We start from the raw sequence: 9,311 nt of genomic DNA on the forward strand, positions 1-9,311 counted from the left end.
AATAAGAGGGCATAATATATTAAAATGGTTTAAACTAATACAATATAAAGTAATAAGAAAGATTAATAAAACTAGATATTATTTGCAAATAATAATCTGAAAAAATAAGAAGAATAAAAGAAAGAACCGAAAATATTTGGATTTAACTAGAATTAATTAAAAGCTAAAATCAATTATTCATATAAATAAATTCAGTTAAAAAATAAAAAGGAGAATAATTCGAATAAAAACTACTTTTTTTAAACTGAAAAATAAACAAATAATAAAGAATATAAAGACTTAATAAATTCATATTAAAGTATTTAAATTAAAAGAAATACTTCATTTTAGCTTATTTAAGAAAAATAAGGCTTTTAATTTAAATTAAGAAGGTCTAAAAGTAATACTTTAACGAATAATGATAGCTTTAAATAATCATCTATTGATTTCGGTATATATTTTGCTATTATATAAATATAATAATATTAATATATATGTTTTAATATTAATATAATTGTATTTTAAATATATATAAATATATATATATATATATATATAAACTTTTATAGATAACTTAATTTAAAGGAAAAAATTAAAAACTTAAGAAACTGAAAATTTTATAAAAAAATAATGCATTTATAAAGTATAGGCCGAGTAATTAGAATAAATAAAACTAAGTCTACACAAATAATTGTGTAAAACATAGCCTGTGACATTACGAGAAAAGAAATAATCAATAATAAATGAAGATTTTGATAATTCTTTAAAGGAAAGATATATTTAAAATTAAAAAATCAAAGAAGGTTTAGAAATAGAAAGATATATAAAAAATATAGAAGATTAAATGGAAAACGATTTATTTTAAGATGATAATTTCGAATTTATTGAGAATTTCGAAGATGAACAAATAGAAGAGGAAATAAATAAACTTTAATAGGAAATAATATAATAATAAAAAGATAAATAAATTAGAATTTTAAAAATGAACTAAAATTCATTTACATATATGGATTATGAAGATAATATTGAATTATCATTAAAAGAAGATGAGTATTTATTAAATAAAAGTTCAGAATATATATAAAAAAGGGCTAAATCGTTTTTTTTAGTTTAAATAATTCCATTAATCAAAATATTGTTTAATAAATAAATAATGATGGGTAGTAATAGGGAATTAATACCTAAAGTCAATAGGAAATTAATACCTAAAATAAATAGGGAGTTAATACCTAAAATTAATAGGGAATTAATACCTAAAATTAATAGGGAATGAAAATTAATACTAAAAATCAATATGGAATTAATACCGAATATCAATAGGGAATTAATACCGAATATCAATAGGGAATTAATACCAAAAAGCAAAAAAAAATAATGCCTATAAATTATAAAGAAAGTCAAAGTTTTTTTTCGGAAAGGAACACTAGTTTATAGTTATTAAAAGCCTTATAAAATAAGCTAAATTTAAATCTTTTTAATGAAAAAAAAAATAGAATTAAATAAAAAAAAGACTCGGTTTCATAAAAACAATACTTCGAAATTAAAAAATAATTACTATAATAATTAAAATAATAAAAAAATATTAATTAAAATAAAAAAATATATCTTTTATTTCCTTAAAAAAGAAATAGAGGATGTTTATCTTATTTAGATATTTTTAAATTAAAAAAAAAACAAAATTAAAGCTTTTCTTTGAAATAATAAAACGATTCCATTTAAAATGTATCAAATTCAGGTTTTAAATGTTTGACAATGAATAATATAAAAACATATAATGAAATAGAAAAGCATGAGAATACTTAAGATAATAAAAAAAAAGCATTTTCTTATACAAATAATAACAGTCTTTTAGATTTATAAGGAACAAATAATAAAAAAATGAGCTATTAATAAATATTTAAAATGAAGGAAATAGCACAATAAATAATTAAATCATATGATAAAATTTATCCATAAAATAGGCTATATTCGATTTAAAAATGTAGATGTCTTAAATAAAATTGTGGGTGTAAAATAGGATAGGATTCATTTAATTTAGAAGTAAAAAAATAGAAAAAACGATTAAATGTTATTAGTCGAAAATATTTAAAATTAGATAAAAATATATAAAATAATAACTGAAAAAAAGATATATATATATAAATTGTTAATATTGATTTTTTGTAAAATAATTGCTTTTTTAATTTATTAATTAAGTCATTTTAAAATATTATATATGGTATTAAATTTAAAAAAGTATTTATATTATTATTATTATTATTATTAATATTATTATTATTAATATTATTATTAATATAATCATTTTTCTATTTAGATCAATAATTTATATATCATATATATTATATATTTCTTTTATTAGTTTTTATTTTATGAATTTTTTATTAATATTTATATTTAAAGGATATTAATAACTTATATTCTAATTGTATAATATATAGATTTTTTTTTGTAAATGATAATAAAGATCGAATATGATGTACAATTTTTAATAAATAAATAGAGAAATAATTATATTTGAATATAATAGTATTATTATTATTTAATTTAAAATAAAAAAATAGAATAAGGAAAAAAAATAACCTATATAATAATAAAAGTAAAGAAATATCTATATAAGAAACAAATACTTTATTCAGGCTTTTATAATTAGATTTTATATTTGATTTTTATAAGATATAATATATAACATAAATTCAATTCTCAAATAAAAAGTATTAAATATATATGTGTTAAATAAATTATAATATAATAAGTTCAAAATTCTATTTATATCTAATTTACTATTTAAAATGATGATAATAGTTTTTTTTTATAAAATAATATTAAATTTGTACACTATTCGATATTTTTAATAGAAAGTAAATTATTTTTTAATAAAAAAAGTAGCTTTTATTAGCTTAAAATATTATAAATTTTCTTTAAATCAGATTAATAGATTATTTTATTTATTTTATTTATTTTATTTATTTTATTTATTTTAAACATATTTAATAAATAAAGTATATATATATATATAAATAAATATATATATATATATATTTATATATATTTATATATATTTATATATATTTATATATATATAAATTAGTTATTTTGATATTTTTTTAAAAAGATCAATTAAATAAAAAAAAGGCCGTTTCCTCCTTTTTTTTGTAGTCGCGAATGAGTTTTTTAAAAAAAAATTAAGAATGTTTAATAAAATACATATTATTATTAAGACATTTTATTATCAAAAGCAAGTATTAATACTATATTATATATTAAGTCTATATTTATTTAATTATTTATATTTTATTTGTATTACAAAGTATTATAATTTGATATAAAAAATACTTTTAATGTCTAAATTTAATTAATTATTCAATTTTAATACTTTATTACTGTATTTATATTATTTGAATCTTATAAATTTTTTTATATTAAAAAAAGTAAATATATACAATTGAATATTAGTATTTGTTAAGGTTTATAGGGAAACATTTGTTTACGATTATATTGATTTTAAGTAATATATATTAATAATAAAATATTCTCTGATGTCAAATAAATAAAAAGAAAAATTTAGAAAAAAATAGTAATGTAAAATAAATTAGTTATATATTTTAATTTTTAAATAATTAAAAACTCAAATTATAAAATTTAATATTATATATTTTTATTTTTTGTATTTAAAAAAAAAAAAAAAAAATATTTTTCATATACAATATACATATATATAAAAATGGCTTCTCTTGATTCAAATTTTAAAACTGAAAATAATTGCATCAATTAAGATTGTACTTCGCTTTTATAAAAAATAGCATAAGCTTCAATAGTATTTATAGATTTTGACTACACAAGCTTTCATTTGACAATAGACAATGAATAAAATCCTTGCTTAATATATACACGAACAAAAATAAATGAATCTAAATTATACTCTTATTCTATTAATAATTATGACTTAGTAACAATGTCTAATTATTTTATTACTAAAATTAATGAAAATGGAGAGAAAAAACAAATAGGTGTTTTCTAAAAAGATGCTCTTTGTTTAGGAGTTTAAACAAAAATAATTACTGAAACTTAATAATTTTTTTAAGTAAAAACTCCCGGATGGATTAAATGTATATTAATTCCATTAATAAATCTATTTTTATTGCCTTGTTTATGTCCTCCAATGAGCCATAAGGTTATAGATAATAAAGGAAAACATACTGCGGATTTAAAATCATTGAATTGTAATTAAACTAGAGCTAGACTAATTTTCAATAAATAATATAAATTCTAGAATGATGAAAAGCTTATAGCTTTATTGACTGCTATAGAATTTATTAGGTTCCAGAGTATTACAAATATTACTTATTCAACTAATTAATGAATATATATATATATATATATATATATATATATAAAAAAAAATTAAGATTTAAAAGATATATATATATATATTTAATAAAATAGTACAAATAGTATATAATTATTTTTATAAATAAAAAAATATTTAATAATAATTGTATTTAAATTAATATTATATATGTATTTTCATATATTGACACTTTTATATTCATAATATAAAGCGATCATACTATCATAACAAAAAACAATGAAATATAATATAATAATATAACATAAAATAATAATAATAAAGTAATAATAAAATAAATAAAAAATATAATAATAATAAAAGAAATCATAATATTAATAATTCTGTTCGATATTCTAATAATTTAAATCAGAAAGGAGAAAAATAGATATATATATAATATTTGTTTCCTATTCCAAATATAATATAACATAATATAATATAATATAATAATAATAATAATATAATATAATATAATATAATATAATTTAATAATAATAATTTATAATATAAAAATAATAATTGGCTTGGATATACAATAAATGAGATCAAAGTGGAAGATCATATATATATTTACTTATAATTTCTTTAAATAATAATAATAATAATAATATAATAAAATCCATCCATATATAATATTTGTTTACTACCCCAAAATAAAAGATAATAAAATAATAATAATAATAATAATAATAATAATAATAATAATAATAATAATAATAATAATAATAATAATAATAATAATTAATATAATAATTCTTTTGGATTTCCTAATAATTGAGATCAGAGAGGAGAAAAAATACATCTATATATAATATTTGTTTATTCTTTTAATAAAAAGAAAAAGAGATATTGAACTTCTATTAACGATACATAATCAGAAACTCGCAGCCAATAATAGGTAATAATGAATTCCAATCCTACGTTGTGGGGGGAGATATAGTCTAAATGCATAATACAGGGAAAGAGGTAAAACAAAAAGACACTCACACCTCTTAAATGCTTATCCTAGATAAATATTTAAGCTTTTTTCTACATTTCCAACATAGAAGGGGAACAAACTTAAACTAGATGAGATTCTAGTTATTCATAATCCATGATTTTAGTATTTTTACTTTTTTTTATTATTATAAATAAATATATATATATATTTATATTTATATATATATATATATATATTTTATTTTTTAAAAATTTATGAAATTTTATTTTTTTAATATTAAAAATATCTATTTAAAATTATTTTAAGAGAAAAAAAATATAGATGGAATAATAAAATTAACTAGTTAATAATTAAAATACAGAATAATTACTAAATAAACTTGATTAAGCTTAAAAAATACTAATAGAATACGATTATACTACTTTTCGTTTAATTATTAATGAAGATACTATGCCTATAATAATATACACAAGATCTGATCAATTAAACTAAATGAAATTATAAACTTTTTCTTAAAATACTTAAGAATTATTAATACTAGAAAACTTTTTTTTTTATAAATAAGATTCTAATGGCAAAAAATAATAATTAGGGACTATAAAAAAAGATTTTTTTTTTTTGGAAATCAGAAGTAAAGTTACTACTTAATCTTAATAAAGTTTTTCTGTAAAAACTCCTGGTTGGTTTAAATGTTATGCTTGTCCTATTTTTAGCATTTTAATTTAATTTTATTAAATTTTTACATGCTTTAGAGTTAAATTAGATATAGTTGATAATTAAAAAAAAAATGTCGCGCATGGAGGTACTTTAAATTGTGAAGGAACAAGAGCTTTAATTAAATTTAATAACAAGTATGACTTTAAATATTAAGATAAGATACTTGCTTTAATATGTTATTTAGAATATCTTAAAGTTGAAAAATTGGTTCAAAGAAATATTAATATAATTGAGTGAATAATATAAATTTATGTATTTTGATTATATTATATATATAGTGTAAAAATTTATTTTATATTATTTATTAAAAATTAGTAAAATAATTGTTATAATAAAATAAAAAATTTTTATATTATAAATTTAAATGAATTAGAATTCATATTTTATATATATATATATATATATATATTATATAGAAAAAATAAAATCTAATTTTAATGATATTTAAATATTTTTCATATGTAAAAAAAATTAAAAAAATATATTTTCTGATATTTAATAAATAAAAGTATATATTATTTTAGTTTTAGTAATAAATATACAAAAAAATATAATATATTATTTTTATAATAGATTTTAATTGGAAAATAAATAAAATTAAATTATAAATATATATTATATATTATATATATTAATTTTATATAAAAATATATATATATATAAATTTATGTCATTTATTTTTATTTTTAATAATACATTTTCATTTTTAACATTATTAAATATAATTTTATATTTCTAAAGATTATATATAAACATTTAAAATATAAAAATATTTATTAAATCAATAAATTTAATATATTAAATTTAAAATATTATATTTAAATAGTTATAAAATGTTTATTGAACTATTTTTTTATTACATATATACATTAAAATTTAAACTGTCTATATTTTTTAAAATAAATATTTTATTCATATTAAATATAATGTATTTTCAAATAAATATTTATAAAGAACATATTTATTAATAAAATTATATAATTTATATAGATAAATATAAAAAATATTTTAATTAAATAATTATATGATAATATATATGAAAATATAATTAATTAAAAAAATAAATAATATATATATATATATATATATATATATATATATATATATTTATATATATATATCTTTAAACATAAATATCTTCTTATATTTTAAAATAATTTATATTTTAAATTGATCAAAAATTAATAAAAGTACTCAATTATACATACATTTTTATAAATATTTAATAAAATACAATAATAAATATAATATAATCTTCATTATCAATGTGGTTATGGTTTATGTCCATCCACATAAAAATTTCTAGTTGCCTTTGGTAATTTTACTCTTGTATTTTCGAAATTTTTATCAACTTTTACTTAACATCCAAGTCTGCTAGTATCAGTCAATCCAAAGGCTAAATCTAAAAGATCTTCTTCTTCTAATGATGCACTAGGCAATTAATTATAAACCTTATCATCTAAAATAACATGACATGTGGAACATGCTAGGGACATTTCGCATGCTCCTTCTAAATCTATATTATTTTCATGTGCAATTTCCAATATATTTTTTCCTTCTTTTGATGTTACTTTTATTTCGTTTCCGTCTTTATTTAAGAAATAAAAAGAAATTAAATTTTCGTTATTATTTTTATTTGATTGTAAAAATTATATTTTATTTGTAACTTTTCTTATGCTTTTTTTATATGTAAAAGTAAAAAATTTATTTAACATTTTTTGTGTTTTATTAAATAATATAAAAATAAAATCTTTTTTAATCAAATTATTTTTTTTTCTTCCAACAAAAATGATCAAAATATTTTAAAATAATTTTAAATCGTTTAAATACTTTTCCACAAAATCACGAAAAACAGCCAAAACCACTAAAAAAACGCAAATTTAATAATAAAACATCGAAAATCCAACCGAACTTTTATCCTCTAAAGAATTCCGAATCGACCGTTTAAATATGACCCCACATTAATATTGGATAACTTAAGGAAAAGGAATGGAACGTCCATTTACAGGTGATAAATGGTTTGAATAAGAAGTTGGATATTACCATTGTTCAGTATGTAGTACTCGATTATTCGATTGGAATTTAAAATTTTTAACTACTACTGGGATGGCTTCATTTTGGAGTTGTTTAAATAATTCGGTTAATATAAAAGATGATAATATGTATGAAATAGAGGAGGATTTTATTAATGTTATATAAAATAATTTCCAGAAATAATAGACAGTAGAAAAAAAGAAGGCCTGTTGTGCTAAGTGCGATAGCTTTTTGGGATTAGTTTTCTTTGATGGGCCTCCTCCAAGTTTTAAAAGATATTCAATTAATTCTTAGGCAATTTAATATGTTAAAAAGCCATATTGGACTGATCCTAATTTTAATGAGAAATAAAAAAAAGTAATTAATGAAGCAGATTCGGAAGAAGAATAGATGAGAAAAAGAAAAGTTTTGGAATAATAAAGGGAATTGGAAGAAAAATAATAATAATAGTAAAAATAATAATAATAATAATAGGAATTATAAGTAAATATATAATTGAATGATTAATAAAATTAAAAATGAAGGCTTTTTTCTTTCTTTCTTCTTTTTTTTTTTTTTTGTGTATTTAAATATTTTTTTATGATATATATGAAAAATTTGTTCTTTGTTTTTTTTTTTTTTTTTAAGGAATTTTTATTTAAAATATATAATTTTTTTTTATTTTTATTTTTATTTTATTTTTTTTTATTTTTTTTTTTATTTTTTCTTTTATTTTTTTTTTTATTTTTTTTTATTTGTTTTTTTTTTTTATTTTTTTTTATTTTTTTTTTATTTATTTTTTTTATTTTTTTTTTTATTTTTTTTCATATTTTTTCTAAAAGCTTATTTATATTTGCTTTTTCCTTTAAAAGCTCAAAAGATAAAAGACATTCTTAAATGATTTAATTATAATAAACTCCATCTTTTTTTAAATGTTTAGTTTAATTAGATTTTACTTTTAGAATTCCATTTATAGCTATACCTTTAAAATAAAATTTTTTTAGTTAATTTTCCCCACAAAGAGAAACTGCTTATTCACTCTAATCTAAATTATTTAAAATAAAATGCAAGAACTTAAAAAACAGAACTCCTAAACTAATATATTATTATTTATTTTATAAAATAATATCATTAGGTTTTATAATAGGAATCACATCAAGTTAATTTGTCAAAAAGAAATCATTTTAATATAATTAAATAAAATCCTATTTATTAATATTATCTATTTTTAAGTCTTATTTGATTTATTAAGCTTATTTTAGTAATTCTTGATAATTATAAGAAGGTGGCAATAAGTAATTTTTTTAGAAAAAA

The 9,311-nt window shown here is 15.8% G+C and overlaps 1 protein-coding gene across 1 annotated transcript, besides 34 other annotated features; it reads right to left on the minus strand. All coding sequences in view use genetic code 6, as the record gives it.

Moving 5' to 3' along the window:
• The first annotated feature begins 504 nt into the window (after positions 1 to 504).
• Positions 505 to 537: a microsatellite.
• Positions 538 to 1,144: 607 nt separating this feature from the next.
• Positions 1,145 to 1,340: a microsatellite.
• Positions 1,152 to 1,340: a microsatellite.
• Positions 1,175 to 1,328: a microsatellite.
• Positions 1,224 to 1,280: a microsatellite.
• Positions 1,288 to 1,328: a microsatellite.
• Positions 1,341 to 1,517: 177 nt separating the features above from the next.
• Positions 1,518 to 1,574: a microsatellite.
• Positions 1,540 to 1,584: a microsatellite.
• Positions 1,585 to 2,215: 631 nt separating this feature from the next.
• Positions 2,216 to 2,275: a microsatellite.
• Positions 2,222 to 2,271: a microsatellite.
• Positions 2,276 to 2,915: 640 nt separating the features above from the next.
• Positions 2,916 to 2,959: a microsatellite.
• Positions 2,960 to 2,979: 20 nt separating this feature from the next.
• Positions 2,980 to 3,061: a microsatellite.
• Positions 3,062 to 4,339: 1,278 nt separating this feature from the next.
• Positions 4,340 to 4,372: a microsatellite.
• Positions 4,373 to 4,567: 195 nt separating this feature from the next.
• Positions 4,568 to 4,645: a microsatellite.
• Positions 4,572 to 4,641: a microsatellite.
• Positions 4,572 to 4,659: a microsatellite.
• Positions 4,572 to 4,667: a microsatellite.
• Positions 4,574 to 4,666: a microsatellite.
• Positions 4,668 to 4,742: 75 nt separating the features above from the next.
• Positions 4,743 to 4,837: a microsatellite.
• Positions 4,756 to 4,847: a microsatellite.
• Positions 4,848 to 4,987: 140 nt separating this feature from the next.
• Positions 4,988 to 5,081: a microsatellite.
• Positions 5,082 to 5,461: 380 nt separating this feature from the next.
• Positions 5,462 to 5,503: a microsatellite.
• Positions 5,504 to 6,368: 865 nt separating this feature from the next.
• Positions 6,369 to 6,399: a microsatellite.
• Positions 6,400 to 6,751: 352 nt separating this feature from the next.
• Positions 6,752 to 6,815: a microsatellite.
• Positions 6,770 to 6,807: a microsatellite.
• Positions 6,816 to 6,931: 116 nt separating the features above from the next.
• Positions 6,932 to 7,032: a microsatellite.
• A 19-nt stretch (positions 7,033 to 7,051) lies between these two features.
• Positions 7,052 to 7,105: a microsatellite.
• A 141-nt stretch (positions 7,106 to 7,246) lies between these two features.
• IMG5_163380 (hypothetical protein) lies at positions 7,247 to 7,480 on the minus strand (the record flags this gene model as incomplete). Its single annotated transcript, XM_004030270.1, has 1 exon — positions 7,247 to 7,480. The coding sequence occupies one exon, from the start codon at positions 7,478 to 7,480 to the stop codon at positions 7,247 to 7,249; it is 234 nt and encodes a 77-aa protein (XP_004030318.1).
• A 974-nt stretch (positions 7,481 to 8,454) lies between these two features.
• Positions 8,455 to 8,491: a microsatellite.
• Positions 8,492 to 8,665: 174 nt separating this feature from the next.
• Positions 8,666 to 8,832: a microsatellite.
• Positions 8,668 to 8,832: a microsatellite.
• Positions 8,669 to 8,822: a microsatellite.
• Positions 8,669 to 8,832: a microsatellite.
• A 370-nt stretch (positions 8,833 to 9,202) lies between these two features.
• Positions 9,203 to 9,249: a microsatellite.
• Positions 9,222 to 9,256: a microsatellite.
• The last annotated feature ends 55 nt before the right edge of the window (positions 9,257 to 9,311 follow it).

The sequence above is a fragment of the Ichthyophthirius multifiliis genome (genome assembly GCF_000220395.1).
Source record: "Ichthyophthirius multifiliis unplaced genomic scaffold scaff_1120509251225, whole genome shotgun sequence".
NCBI lineage: Eukaryota > Ciliophora > Oligohymenophorea > Hymenostomatida > Ichthyophthirius > Ichthyophthirius multifiliis.